This window comes from Thunnus thynnus, chromosome 24 (assembly GCF_963924715.1).
Source record: "Thunnus thynnus chromosome 24, fThuThy2.1, whole genome shotgun sequence".
In the NCBI taxonomy this organism is placed as follows: domain Eukaryota; kingdom Metazoa; phylum Chordata; class Actinopteri; order Scombriformes; family Scombridae; genus Thunnus; species Thunnus thynnus.
The window spans coordinates 3,852,461-3,868,359 of NC_089540.1; the positions used below are offsets into that span (position 1 = coordinate 3,852,461).

Genomic DNA, 15,899 nt, shown 5'->3' on the forward strand with positions numbered 1-15,899 from the left:
ATGTAATGTAAATGTGTTTGGGTGTAATTGAAGCAGCTGTCCAGCAGGTGGCACAACTTCACAAGAAACATGCAGAGGGAGTCCTGTACGTTTGTCCTTATGATGTCTGTACCCCAATGAGGTCTCCACGTGAGCACGTACATACCAGTTACCTGCCCCTCAACCTCCACCTCCATTTTAGCAAAATCATTAGAAAACAATTCATTTTCTTATTTTAAACTCCAACCTCCAGCCACTTGACACCATCAATACAATATAACCAATGCACATAGAAGTAGAGCTTCAGTTGCATAAACAAGGATGCAACATATTCATAAACGATAGTTTAGTATTTACTGTAATCAGTAATAGAAAGTATAATCTCTGATTATGTCTTGTTTGTCCAGTAGAAAAATGTATCCTATATAATAGAAAATGAGTCATAATCATAATAATAGCTTTTACCTTAAGTTTGTACCCATTACTTCACATATTAACAGTGTTTAAAACGCTTGGAAAAAACATTTTCTCTTATTAAATAGCTGTAGGGTGGATATGTGGGTCTATATTAAAATAGGCAACTTACAAAACAATGTTGATTTTATGGTTAATTTATAGGATGATAGTTGTGATGATAAACATATGGTAAACAGCTACCATATAAAATAAATATGAACTATTTAATATGAAATAGGCTTGTGGTTGATAAGAGAATAGGAAGACCTCATTTCAATTATTCTTTTCTTCTTATCGGTGACAGCAGGTGGGTTTCTCTACTTCTCCGCTCTGTTTCCCTTGTGACTTTCCTATTTTCTAGAAGTGTACATCCAGGCCATCTTGCGACAGCCACAGCTTTAAGGACATTCATTCCCCGCCTGTGATGCCTAACCAACCGGAAGCGCGGATTGATTTCTCCACGGCAAGCAAGGGCGGCTAAAAAAAAAAAAAAAGAAAAGAAAAAAAAATCAAAGGAGCGCTTATTAAATGATAATCCATCAACCCTCGAACAGGATTTCTCAAAAGGAGACGAGGGTTTAAATCGCTAATTGACGCGCTATCCGCTTAAAAAAAAGGATTATTCTTTCGGATATGGGATCCACCTTCAGGGTCCCCACCTGCTGGGCACCGTAATGGTGGTGAGTATCCAGATCTGTGGAGAAAGGTCTATCTACCTTTTTCTAGTGTGAGTGTACTTTCACTGATGGATATTCGGATTTAGATTTTATGTCTTTGTCCAGACAAGACAATATAAGCTACGTTAACGGTTTTTTATAGGCAACAGACGAAACGTAATAACATTTTTAAAACCCTTATAACAATTTATCTGTTATGATATCCCTCCGCTAATTGCGCTCGTGATAGGCCTATACATTGACAGGCTAATAAAGATTTTACAATTATTTCGCCCTTAAAGACACGCTTATAATTACAGAGAAATATGTGTTAGGAAAAGCCACTTCATTGAACCAATTAATAGATTAATTGAGCTATATCTGACTTATAAACTGTGCAAATTTTCATTCATTTGTGATATATATTGTGGACTAATTGTGACAAACAAAATCGGCGTCAAATAGGCTATAAGCATCCCCCGGCGTGTTGGAGGGGGGTGGGGGGGATAGCCCTCATAGCTTCAGGCCCTTTGGTGTTAAATGTTACCTATTCATGACATGTATAAAGGGGGAAAAAAAGAAAAAAAAGTGGTGCAAAATCCACAGGTTTCAGAAATAAGCGACCGTGCAGAGTGACAAGAGAAACAAAGGTCTGTTTCTGCTTTTGGTAAACCAGCTGCTTCCTCCTATAGGATTGAATAAAAGCAATAGACACACATCTGGCAAGGACACGCCCAGACTCATTCAAGACCCACTCAGTGGTTTATGGTAGGACTTCTCCTATACCTTTTTACTCATGGAAAGAATTCACATATTTGACTCGTTTACGCTCATATAAGACACTTCAGTTGATGGTTCTGTATTTACATTTTGGGAAGATGAAGAAATGATAAAGTGAGAGAGTGAAACAGGTATAACAACCGCAGAAAATGAATAAATTAATTCAATTTAAGCACTCCTGGTTTAGCCTATATGGGAGCCATTTCAACCACAGCTAAAGATCACAGGTGGCCCCCGGACCCTAGTGTGGGCAAACCTCGGTCGGTCTCTCACCGGTGTGCGCGTGTGTGTGTGTGTATGTGTGTGTGTGTGAGTGTGTCTGGAAGGGGGGGAAGAGATGATGGCCGCGGTTACTTCGACAGGCTCTCGTCTGTGGGGAATATGATGCGTAAAGTGTCGGCGTTTTTTTTTTTCCGAAGACATAATCAACATGGCGACAGCTGCTGCGGCCCCCTCTGCTCGTTTTGAAACGAGCGACAATTAAGGTATCGTCTGTCTCCCGCCGTTGCTTTATTTCTGATTTATAATCAGCCTTACGAGCTATTCTGTCCACCTACTCTATCTGTAGCTATTAGTTGGATACAAAATCAATGCGACAGCCCTGAAATAAAAGAAGGGTTACCATACAGATGTCTGCTATCTTTAGCTTCTTATAAGTAGATTCAAAAACATTGAAAATGTGTCATAGGTGTCAGAATGCTTGTGTGTCGTCTGTTTTCTCAGTTAGCCGTTTTTTTCCTTGCTCTTCTTCTTTAAGCACCATGGACAGCAGCGCCCTTTGACACCATGTCAGCTGAAATTTTAGTCATTCAGCGGCACAGGTAGATTTAACTAGCAGAGAGCAAATGTCTTGTTCAAGAACACTGGAGAGGTATTTGTTGTGTCTGATACGTTGACGTAGGATGCCACTTGTTTGTTTCCTGAGGCAGCTGCTTTTTTACTGCTCTCCCTCTCAGCGAAACATCAGTTCATGGATTTAAAAAAAAAAAAAGAGTTTTGCTCAAGCACACTTTAAAGGAGGTGGAATTGTTATGGAGATCAAACCTGTGACCTTTTTGTGACGTGATAAGGACCTTAAAGGACAGATTCACAATTTTTCAAGTCTGTCTTACAACAATACATGTATGCCCATATGTGCATTAAAGCAGCTTTTAGGTTGCTGAGATTGTTCCTCCTCTCTGTACCAGCTGTTAAGAGATAACTAAGAGATAACATGATTTCAATGTAAAGGATGGAGGACAAAATCTACAGTCATTGTTCTGTGTAAAATGCATCAAGTGTTTCCCCAAACACTAGTAACTTGCCGAGCTGTGGTGCAGATATGGTAACAAAAAAGGGGAAGTTTTTACTGAAAAGACTTTGAAAAACTTTGAAGGATACCCACTTTATTTATCTACATCAGACTGTTGAAACATTGTGGTAGCTTTGTCCGAATTTTCGAGGCCATTTTTGGGATCTTTTAAAGACATTGAAATAACAACTAAAATGTCCAAGATTGTTATAATTCTGTGAGCCTCATTTTTGGGTATTTTTATATCAAAATTCCTGTCTTTTCATCCTGTATTATGTTTGATGACTCATCTTGTACTCAGGGGTGTGTACAAAAATGTGTCCAATCAAATGTGTTTTGGGGCAACTAGCGACTAGTTGTCCAATCAAATCTGAAGCATTGTACATTGTAATTTTACACTGCACAAATAGAAGCTCAAGACACTCTTAACTTCCATTTCATTGTGACTTTAACAGCCAGTATGAAGAGGACCAACAATCACAGCAAACAAAAACTGCTTCAGTGCACTTATGGACATGTGAGTGTTGTATAAAGATGCACTTTAAAAAAATATGAACCTGTTCTTTAACTGCTAGGCCAGTACGTTGCCCTACTGACGCTGCTATCATCATTTAAAAGGCCATGGAGGATGTCTTTTTACTGGCCATTAGAAAAAAGATTCATCATAAGATGTCTACTAAAAATGCTGTATCCATGTGTAACACTGATAGCTGTGAACCAGATTGCTTGTGATTTCATAGATACTTTGATTCCTCTCAGTGCCAGGATACATAAGTGCGGAAATGTCTGCTGTCCCTACATGTTTTCAGTCTGTCATGTTATATCTGACTGCAGGGATGACCGCGCTGATCGCTGAGCTCAGAGGTGGGTGTGGATGTTGGGCCTACAGGGTCGATCAGGCCTCACAACCCCCCACCATCCTGGAGCTCATGCTAGACAAGCTGTCAGGTCACACATCACAACATTGGGTCCTTGGGCAGTCTTTGGGACACAAGCAGATGTGTTTTATGTGACTCCCCTATGGGAGAAGCTAATTAATTCACAGTTTATGGCTGATGAATTCTTTGAAACACAATATTCGTTGGCTCTGTAATAATCCGTCACTCCAGTGTTGATAGATGCTTTGCTTGGCTGAGTGGAGCTTATGAGCCATATCACTCATCTCTTCTTTTCTTCCGGTTTGGCTCTCACATCAAGAAATTTAAAAAATAAATCTCAAATGATTTGTGTTATAGTATAAAAATCCATTTTGTCCTGTATTTAGGACAAAAATCTTCACATTTCAATGGTAACTGCAGTTCAGTTTTTAAGTTACACATGTTTGCAGTAGGCAAGTGTTGATTTAAGAGTTGTTTGTCCAATCAAAGAGTTGATTTGGTGACAAAACTATAACATAAAAACTATAACCCTGATTTTAACAATGTCGACTCATGGTCCGCTCACTCGCCTTTTCTTGAGCTTTTGACTGTATGATACAGTCCTCATCAGCAGATTGAGCTTGCTTTGTTGTCATGGAACTGTAGATGTTCAGACTTTGCATTATTCTGAGCAGCATGAATTAAGGAGATAGTTTGACATTTTGGGTAATTGGCTTATTTGCTATTTCCTCCTGTTTCCAGTTTTTATGCTAAACTAGCTACCCAGCTGCAGGCTGTTTGATTAAAAAGACAGATATGAGAGTGGTATTGATCTTCTTATCCTCTTCTCAGTAAGAAATTAGTGTAATTCCTTAAATCCTTAAGCTGTGTTTCCCTAAGAAACAAGGGCATCTTATCAATTTATATTACTTTGCATAATATTGTATAGAAACAAGATATCCTATGAGAGAATGCCATAGTTGAGAATCTGCTTTATGTTGCTGGGTTTTTATATTTTCATTCAGAGAAGTAGATCTTTTTGTTTAAATTAAGAATACAATTCCTTGACATTCATTGTCAGTGGGGTCACACTGGTCACATCACTTTTGACTTCCCAGATGCAAATGATGAGAAATGTAAGTTTGCTTTCAGAGATGTGTAAAATAAGGAGTTGTGAGTATGAGTTTTGGCAGTAGTATGACACTGAGGCACTGTTAGACATGACACATAAAGTCCCAAATTAGTAATCCTCAGTAAAAATCATGCCTAAGCATTACCCTGCTTGGGGGATGATGCTGAATTACACATTTTCCTTGGGTTGCTTGCTATACAGGCGAGGACTGAATGTCAAAATAGCTTAAAATTTTCTCTTGCTCTACCCGTATCTTTTGAAATGGAAAGAGAACTAGGTTGTAGTGGCTGAGACAGTCCCTGTTCCTCCATTTCTATTTAGGAAAGGATGAAAAGCGGATGACTCAAGGAGACATCACTTTTGCAATTCTGCCAGAGGGGAGGTTCTTGTTTTTTGGGCTAGTACGGTGTCCCACAAGGAACAGGACCCACCTGAGACACTGTAGAGACTAGGAGGCACCAAGGACATGCTGATAATGGCTCACCAGGGTTTTTTGGGAAGATCTTGTTTGTGTGCCTCCAATTATTCCTAGGGGAACATGATGGGCTTCTGGGTGTGAAGGGTGGGGAAACTTTTGTTGGTGCTGATTAGTGCAGGAGTGACAAATCGATAATTGCTGGTGACTTAATATGTTTTCTACATGAAGTTATTGTGGGAGCAGTTCATTCAAGTTTTTTTTCTAATTTAAGGCCATCTACCGATTAATTATGTGATGAAATGGCAATTTATTTAACAGCTTTACTGCCTCTAACTCGCCATAATCCACTTTCTCCATATTCAGTCAGTGTCTCATGCTGTTTGACTCCGTTGCTGCTGGCTATTTTTGTGCCCCTGTGCATCAGCTGAAGTCACCACGTGAGACCCCTGTTTACTGCCTCTCTAAAGCCCTTACCTGTAACCTCTAACTGCTTTGATTAAAATATTCTACTCACAGGTCAGTGAGACACACAACGCAGTTTTTCTTTCTCCTCCATGGAGTAGGGACATAAATATGCCTTTTAGCAGACAGTTGGTTTGTTGTTTAAATTACTGGCATATTAATATATTAGGTTTGTGATTTTTCCACATGATATTTCTGATATGAATTCTAGTCATCAGTTATAAAACAGGCGACTATTGTGTTATAAGGCACTCAAATTGGTATTAGTCACTCCAAATGGAATTAGTCACTCCAAATGGAGAGCTATGCAGAGAGTGAGGGCATTGTTTACTCACACTGCCAGCTTATTGCATTGAGTAAACCAGTGCTACTGCCCAGAGCAAGGCCTGAAATCCCGAAGGACCTGCACAGGCGACGCCGGGGTTGTAGAGTTTGAGCTAAGTGGAGAGCGAAGAAGAGGAAATATAAACCCTCTGTTTCAGCAATCATGGGGAATGTGAGATCCTTGGCCAATAAGATGGACGAGCTTGGCACACTGACCAAGACCCAGAGGGAATACCGTGACAGCAACATTTTGTGTTTCACGGAGACATGGCTGCACTCGGACTTCCCGGTTCACAGTGCGGCTGTAGCTGACTTCAGGATTGTTTGAGTGGACAGGGACATTATACAGAGTAGTAAGAAAAGGGAGGAGGGATTTTACTGTATGTGACTGAAAGGTGGTGCAATCCTGGACATGTTAATGTGAAGGAATGTTTCTGTGAACTGCTAGCTGTGGGGAAGCATCCATATTATATTATTATATTATATTACTTGCTGAGAGAGTCCTCGTCCACCATTGTTCTTGCTGTCTATATTCCTCCATCAGCAAACCATTCACTCCTCTGTTGCAAGACTTCAAACTCAGCATCATAATGCTTTTGATGCCATTACTGGGTAATTCAATCATATCACACTGGACAAAACATTTCCTTCATTTTATCAGTATGTTAACTGCCCCACCAGAGAAAGTGCCACTGCCCTTCTAACCCTTGGCAGATCTGATAACAACCTGGTCCTGCTTACACCAAAGTATGTCCCTCTTGTCCAACGTCAGTCTGCATCCACAAGGACTGTGAAGAGGTGAACTCAGGAGGCTAATGAAGTTCTGCAGGACTGATTTGAGTCTACAGACTGGGATGTGCTTTGTGAGCCACATGTGAAGGACATCAACAGCATGACAGACTGCATGACAGAATACATCAAATTCTGTGAACACACCACCTCGCCAGCCCGGACTGTATGCTGCTTCCCTAACAACAAGCCCTGGATCACCAGTGACCTGAAAGTACTTCTTAATAAGAAGGAGAAAGCCATCAGGTCTGGGGACAGGGAAGAACTGAGCACGACCTGAAGGTGAAGCTGAGGGAGTACAAGGACTCCTACAGGAGGAGGCTGGAGGCCAAACTCCAGCAGAACAATGCAAGGGATGTGTGGGCTGGAATGAAGGAAATCATTGGGTTCAAGGTGAGAGACAGATAACCAGTGAGCAGCCTGGAGAGGGCAAATGAACTAAACTGTTTCTTCAACAGGTTTAGTTCACCGCCCTCAGCTGTCTCCTCCACCACACACCACACCACACACACTTGAGTGGACACGTACATGGACAGCTGCGAACACCACGCACATGTAGTTTATACTACTTTCTGGAGTGCACTTGGAGGATGCATACCACACATGCACAGTAGATCAGCGTCCACAGGAAGACAGCGTAGTGGCCACGTGATCACAACAAATTGGAGGTACACGGATGTCTGCACAAAGCCTATGCATACACTGTCTGATGATGAAATTTACACACATCCCTTTTCTCACGCAGTGAAAATGAAAAATTCATAATCAATAACGTCACGGCATGAAAAGAGGACGCTGGACAACACACAGACAGAGAAGACAGAGCAGCACAGTGCACCAGCAAGAAATATACACAAATCTGTTATATCGAAATTTATTCCCATACGTGCTGCTCAAAGCAATCTCTGTCAGTGGCTCTTCTGGGAGACATAATGTAGGTTAAATGATCTGCTTTATGATTAATCATTCTTTTATAACATTACTACAACATTACACAACTACATCAGCCAGTGGTGCTATTGAGAATAGCTCCCACTAGAACTTGTGTGTAAAATAAACAGGTGGGATTGGAATTAGATAGTTGTTGTGAGGCCATTTCATTCATCTAAATTCTTTCTACTTTGTTGCAATTGTTATACTTTGAAGACAGCTTTGTGAGTATTGAGAACAGCAACCTTCAGGTTTAACATTGTTTAATCAGGTTTAATTATCCAAATCATATCGTGATGTGTTGTAAGGCTATTTCATTTATATAAATTGTTTTTCCTTGTTTGACCTTGAAGACGGCCTAATAGCCTGCAACCTACTACCAGGCTACATATTTAGGCTACATAATGTTTTTATAAATATAATTTCAGGTAGGAAATAGCCATTCTTCTAGTACTCATTTCCTGTCCTGATCCACCCAATTATATACTGATGCATTCTTGGTTTACGTAGCACCCTCAGTCTTACTCATCTAGACTGGTGCAGGTGGCTGTATCTTGACTGAATCCAAGAGGTTAGGTGATGTAGAAATGCAGGAAATTTGTTTTAAATTCCTTTAGGAAGACTCCCAGACCCCCCAACTAATTAAGTGTCTTTCCAAGTTTGCTCCCTCATTTTAAAACATAACTAGGCGCCCATGGATGGCTACACAACCCCTGTGCATTCTGGGAGAGGATGTTGACATGACCTATGTGTCCATATCGACAACAGACTGAACTGGAAGACCAACATATCAAGGCTGTATATAAAAAGGAGGTGATCAGACTCAAGTTCCTGAGGAAGGTGAGATCCTTCAATGTGTGCAGCAAGATGTTGGAAACCTTCTACCAGTCTGTTGTGGCCAGTTCACTTTACTTCACTGTAGTCTTCTGGGGGAACAGCATTGGAGCCGGAGACACCAACAGACTTAATGAACTGATTAAGAAGGCCAGATCCATAATTGGCTGTAAACCAGACACCTTTGAAGTTGTGGTGGAGAGGAGGACACTGAACAAAGTGTTATCCATTATTAAGCGAGAGCGGAGCACTTTCTCTAACAGACTGGTTCAGCTTTGCTGTCACAAGGACTGATACGGGAAATCTTTCCTGCCAAAAGCAGTAATTCTCCACAACACCTTACCTCTGTCAAACAGAGAACTCTCAGCTTTACAGTTTCTGTCTCAACCAAACTCCACTCTGTTTTGCTCCTTCAAATAATATGTTATCCTATGTTTATATTTTATTATATTTATAGTCTAAGGCTTTTTCTAATATTCTTGTATTGAGCTATCTTATTTTTTTGTTATATATTTTCTATAGATATGTATTTCTCTCTTCTAGTGTTGATACGTATATTTACTGTGTATTTACTCTACAATACCTGAATAAACTGCTGTAACACAAGAATTTCCCAATTTGGGATCAATAAAGTGTAAGTATCTGTATAAGTACTGTATATCTATCTATCTATCTATCTATCTATATATATCCCCATTTGCATGTGAAATGTGCTCCTTTTCATGTTTTATATTTCTCCCCCAGCAGCCTTTCAAATGCATCTATGTCTGTGACACACCTTCCATTATCATACATTAAATAGATAGTTATGGTCAAAATATGAAGGCCATTTCAGCATCTCAGATCATATGTCTCCCCTTTCAGACAGGCACATTGTCATATAAATATGATGGCAATTCAACATGGCCGTCTCATGTCTGGATAATCACTTTAGCTGCTTTTATGTTGAAGTCGGAGCTAGTAACATTTAGGCAGCACTTTCAACACGTGTGAATTGAATGCCATCAGATTAACATAAAGGCAACGTTTCAGCTTAAATGTCCAGCAAAAAATAAACAAATATTCAGGAAAAATGTTTCATACAGCATGTGAGGAATTAAACAACAGTCCCAGCTTAAGGTGAAGTCATTCTATGCTTGGAGAATGTCTGACTTTTTACATTAGACAGCAGACTTCTCTGTCTGATAAATGATGAAGATGAAGATGAAGATGATTTAAATGGTTCAGTGGAAAAATAAGTTTTAATAGCCATCAATAATGCAGCCTGTAAGAGAACAGAAAACACTTACCGCTGTTCATAGCAGTGCCATTGCTCCCTCTCTCGCACCAGGTGCCAGATAAGATGCAGTAAATGCAATAAAGCTGATAGGAACACTATATAGACCTATTACTGAATGACAAAAAAGCCATTACTTTAACTACAGTTTGTGCCTCTCAAGTATTACCATTACAATCAAGTCTCAGCACTAAGCATCTGATTTTGGAAAACTATATATTTTGAAAAATCCAGAAAGTTGTGTAAAGGTATTTCCAGAATCCCCATAGGCTCCTCTAACCTTTTTAATAAATAAAAAATATTCATTTGTTGTCTGATAAAAAAAAGATTTTTCTCAGGTTTTTCAAGTCACAACTGTATTTGCTATCCAGGTTGCTGGAAATGACATTAATACATGAGAGCAACAACTGGACGTAGATGAAGCCAGGAATGTTACATATTCTGTGTCTGAAAAGGTCTTTAGAGGGAGAAGACAATCTAAAGACAGACTTCCTTATTCTTATATGTTTTACATCTTATTTATCCAGATAGGGCTTCCAGGAGTTCATACTTACAGCATGATCCTGGAAGATAAGTTGACCTCCAAAGGTGAACATACCAACAATTTTCAGAAACCTGGCCCTGACTCTTGACCCATTTCCCCCTGACTCCCTTCTCTCTGCAGCTCCCTGCCGAAGCTGAGCCCCTCGCTGCCCTCTGAAGGAGCAGGATGACAAGATGGCACAGCTGCTTGTACCGCCCGGACCTGACAGCTTCCGCCCCTTCGTCCCCGAGTCGCTGGCCGCCATCGAGAGGCGCATCGCCGAGGAGGAGGCCCGGAGACCACGGACGGAGCGTCGCAGCGACAGCGATGATGAAAATGGGCCCAAGCCCAACAGTGACCTGGAGGCGGGGAAATCTCTCCCCTTCATCTATGGGGACATCCCTCCCCCCCTGGTGTCCACTCCTCTGGAGGACATGGACCCCTTCTACAGCAATCAGAAGGTCTGTTTCAGAGTTATTAATGGAGTCATTTTATGAAATGCAAACATCATAGTTAATGTGGATGGATACCTGTAAATCATGTTTGTGACTTAAAAATAGATGAATAATAATCGTGTTTAAAGCATCATTATGTACACTGATTCAGCCTTCAATTATGGCATGACTCAGCATTGAATTCTGATCCATTACAGGTCTTTACTTTCTTTCTAGTCCAGGCTTTTTAGTCCTTAAAAGCTTGAAGTTAATTGCTGGATGCTCTTAACAAACTATTTTAAGAAAACACATGGGCAGATGTAGCAATTTCCTCCCACATAAGACAAACTTCTTGTAAAAACAGATTAGAATGGAATATATAAATTTCTCTCAGTGAGAGCAGATCTGGTTTTATTGATGGGTACACTAATCAACGTTCATTTAAAAAAGTATATTGTAATCTCGGACACTGCTATCCATGTGTTTCATAGACTTCATTCTTTCGGATAATTTGACGAACTTCAATGCGGGTTGTGTCAGTCTTACAGCTTAGAAACTGAGGATCAAAGAAAGTGACATTTGAATGTTTGAAAAATGTAATGATTGATCTATTTTACATGTTTTACAAAGAAAAGATACTTTGCAACTACCAATGGTGGGAAGTAACCAAGTACATTTACTCAAGTACTGTAAATAAGCAGAATTATCAGTTACTTTTACTTTACCTGAATATTTCTTTTTAATGTTTCTTTACAGTTCCGCACTTTTACTTAACGGACTAGTTCGACATTTTGGGAAATACGCTTATTCATTTTCTTGGAAAGAGAAGGTTGATACCCCTCTCATGTCTGTACAATATGAAGTTGACCGGCTTAGTTTAGTTTAGCTAAGCTTAGCTTACCATAATGACTGAGAACAAGGGGAAACAGCTAGCTCTATCCAGTAGCATGTTATATCTTCTTTAATCTGCACAAAAACCAAAACTTAAAAACAACAAATTGTGATTTCACAGGACATTCTGTTCATGATTATTTCTTGTTGAGATAACATGTAAATTAGTGAGCTTTTGTTAGCTTTGGACAGAGCCAGGTTAGCTGTTTTCTCCTGTTTCTGGTCTTTATGCTAAACTAAGCTAATTGGCAGCTGACTAGACCTTCGTATATAGTGTACAGACACAAGAGTGGTATCATTCTCATCGAACTCTCGGCTAGAAAGCGAATGACACATATTTCCCAATATATCAAGCTATTCCTAAGCAACTGTTCACTTGTAACAGAGTATGTTTACATTGTTGTATTGCTACTTCTACTTAATTAAAGTATCTGAATACTTCTCCCAGAAGAAGAATTCAAACAAATTGGCAACATTAGCATTTGATATTTCAACAGGCAAGATGTACATCCCATTTCAACATAATTGTGTTCAGCCAAGTCTTTCATGTATGGGCCAACAGAGGTGCTAAGTGCTATCTGAGCTGTTGTGCCAGTTGAACTGTGGTGCCAACATGTCCAGCCTGAGGTGGACTCATCCAGCTTCATTATTATAACAACCACAGACTGTGTGCAGAGGCCGCACAGAGAGGCCAGCTTAGTCTCTACTTTTACGACTGATCACACATGCACAAGAGCTTTGAAAAGCCGCAAATATATGTTATTGTTCTGAATCTACATGCTGTATATAACTGAACATTGTACAACTCCATTGTCTTGCACAGATTTTAAATATTCTGTTCTGTCTCTCTTTCAGACCTTCATAGTATTGAATCGCGGGAAGGCAATCTTCCGTTTCAATGCCACCCCTGCCTTGTACATCTTAAGCCCCTTCAACCCTCTAAGGAGGGTAGCTATTAGAGTTTTAGTACACTCATATCCTTTCAGAGTTTGCTATGGACACAGCTTGATTTGGATTATAGGGTTTATCAGACAAAAGAAGGATTTGAATGTGCTGATGAAGACTGACTGTCGTGATTGGCTTCAACATACATCAAGCTTTACAGCAGCTGAGCAGCTGAAGACACTTATGATTATGGATGAAGAGAAACATTTCTATTTCTATTTGTCATTGCAGTGATGGATGGGGGAATGTTAGTTCTGACTGTGTTGCTGTCATGTTTGGTTGTATCTTGGTAGAATTTTCCACGGCTCACTAGAGTAGAGGGATAAATGCTGAAAAACACAAATGTTCCATTGCGTTCCTTGACTTTTTTCCTACGATGTTCAGCATGTTGATCATGTTCACCATCCTGACCAACTGTGCTTTCATGACCCTCAGTAATCCCCCGGAATGGGCCAAGAATGTAGAGTAAGTTCCCAGCTGTCCACTTTGTCTTCTTTCTGTCTGTAGACACGGCAATTATTGATTTATGGATACACTGACATACAGTACTTGTTGATTAACTCTTTTAACCTGACTGTGTCAAAAATCGCACCCCTCATTCTCAGAGTCACTACTCTCTGTGTGTCTGATGTCTTATCACAGATAAATATCTACAAATCTGCTGAAATCATATAAAAGAAGATACTTCAGCTCACCACGGTTACAGTGCAAACAGGAACTCCTAGTAGATAATTCAGTATTTTATTTATTTAATGTTCATATGTATAGGGACAAGTATACAGTGTGAACTATTGCTGCATACCACAGCATTTATAGCCTCAGCTAGTTAGCAATGCCAATCCCTTGATGGGCCTTTACAATACATAAAACTCAACAAGAAAATACATACAAAACAGCATAAAATACAAACAATGATACAATAAAAGTATCATAAAACAACAAGCACCTTTATAATGTGCAAATTTGCCAAAATGTAAAGAAATATAGGTAGAAAAAAATGGGGCTCAAGGTGTATACTTCCTGCCCGCATCCCCCAAAGCAATATGGAAACTGTAATTACTAAACTCAGGACATGTTTATCCCAAAGATTTTTACTGGTATCTGACTTCCCTGAACATCTCTTCACCAGCAGAGAACACACACATCAATGAAGAGAGATAGTATCAAAGTTTGATTATCCAATCTGGGCTACTTTATGATATTAGTGAGCAGAACTTGCTTCAACGTCCTCTTTTTAGCTGCATGATGAGATTAGACTAGGTGATAGCAGCAGCCTGTAGTGTATCAAAACACCACTCTGTATGGGTCAAAATACAGCCGAGCGGCATCCGCTTGTTGTCTGAAAGCACTTTAAGAGCGACAAATCCATGAATATTAGCATTTTTGACATTACTGTGTCTCAGAATGTCCCCTCATCACTGTTTTTATCTCCTTGGAAAACTGATGCACTCATCTATCCTATCATATACAGATATTTGTGTTTTGATCAATTTTAAATTGAGTGTAAAAAAACAACTTTCTTTCCGATAAAAGCTGTCCTAGAAAATGTATAGTACCACTGACACACAAATTAATGGAATTTCAAGCAAAACCAAAAGCAAAAAGAGAAAAAAGCCAAGGGTTCAAAGGGGTAATAGCAATAACTAATGAAAAATTAGATCAGTTTGCAAGCAATTTACAGATTAGCGACATGGGGGATGTTGTGGGAGTTGCAGGAAGCAACAAATTTTGACATTATATTATGAAACAGTAAATAATCATAGAAGAGATCGGGTTATTTAGGTTCAAAATACTGCAGATATGGCTAGTACTATGCTGTCTTAAGTTTAATTTTAGCTTCACATGAATACTCACCCCCAATAAAAATGGGTGCAGTGAAGCAAACCGAACCACAGATTCACTGTTTACCAAAGAAGATCAGTACACACTGCAGCAATTGTCAGAGCTAACATAATAATCAAAAATCCCATTAAGAATACGGTTGAGATATGAGATATGTGATATATGAGATTTGAGGATGCAGAGATACAGGTGAGGTAAAAATCCTGTACTGCACAGCACACAGTGGGTCTGTCACCTTACCTCTGAGTAATGGAACCAAAGTCATTATTCTGCGTGTCATTTCCTCCTGTCTCCTCTCATTTCCTCTCCTTGTTTACCAGGTACACATTCACAGGGATTTACACCTTCGAGTCCCTTATAAAGATCCTGGCCAGGGGCTTCTGTGTGGGGAAGTTCACTTTCCTCCGAGACCCATGGAACTGGCTGGATTTCAGTGTTATCCTCATGGCGTAAGTATTATGACAAGCATAGTTAGGATCAGCGTAACATGATCTGGCATAGATTCAGAGGCCGAATGCTTTTAATGCTAATAAGCCCAGCAGCATATTAAGTCCCAATGAATGTGAGAAGAAGGAGAGAGAGAATGAAGAGGGGTATGGTAATCTGAAACTTATTGGTGTACTTTTGGAGAGCATGGCCAGAAATGTCAACAGTACTCTGTTATAATGGATGTGAGCCCCCAAAGCATAGAGTATCTTGGCCCACATTTGTCCCACGCCTCAGTGACTTCAGCTACTTGTCCTGAAACTACAAAAGAAAGCCTTCAGCATTAGGTTACGCAGTGTGTGATAGTTGTTTTTTGTAGTATTTGTTCTGTCTGTTGATGTGAAGGATTACTCACTGGGTCACATAATATAATAAGACTGTAATCTTGTTTTGTCTAAGAGATTCCTGTAAATCATAATGCTTTTACGAGAGGTGGTTTTATTACTCAGATGTCTGTGTTTTTGCACGTTTAATGGGTTTATATTCCTGTGTGATGCTGTGTAGTAACTGTTCATTTGATCCTGCAGGTATATAACAGAGTTTGTAAACCTAGGCAATGTTTCAGCTCTGCGCACGTTCAGAGTATTGCGAGCT

General features: G+C 39.8%; 1 protein-coding gene across 1 annotated transcript in view; it reads left to right on the forward strand.

Annotated features, from left to right (window-relative positions):
* The first annotated feature begins 443 nt into the window (after positions 1-443).
* scn1lab (sodium channel, voltage-gated, type I like, alpha b) overlaps positions 444-15,899 on the forward strand; it is a 46,087-nt gene continuing 30,631 nt past the window's right edge. Inside the window, exons 1-5 of the mRNA XM_067583042.1 lie at positions 444-1,115; positions 10,849-11,168; positions 12,888-13,006; positions 13,353-13,442; positions 15,140-15,268. Coding sequence (XP_067439143.1) covers positions 10,902-11,168; positions 12,888-13,006; positions 13,353-13,442; positions 15,140-15,268 — 605 coding nt within the window. The 5' untranslated portion in view covers positions 444-1,115; positions 10,849-10,901. The remainder of the gene's footprint in view (positions 1,116-10,848; positions 11,169-12,887; positions 13,007-13,352; positions 13,443-15,139; positions 15,269-15,899) is intronic.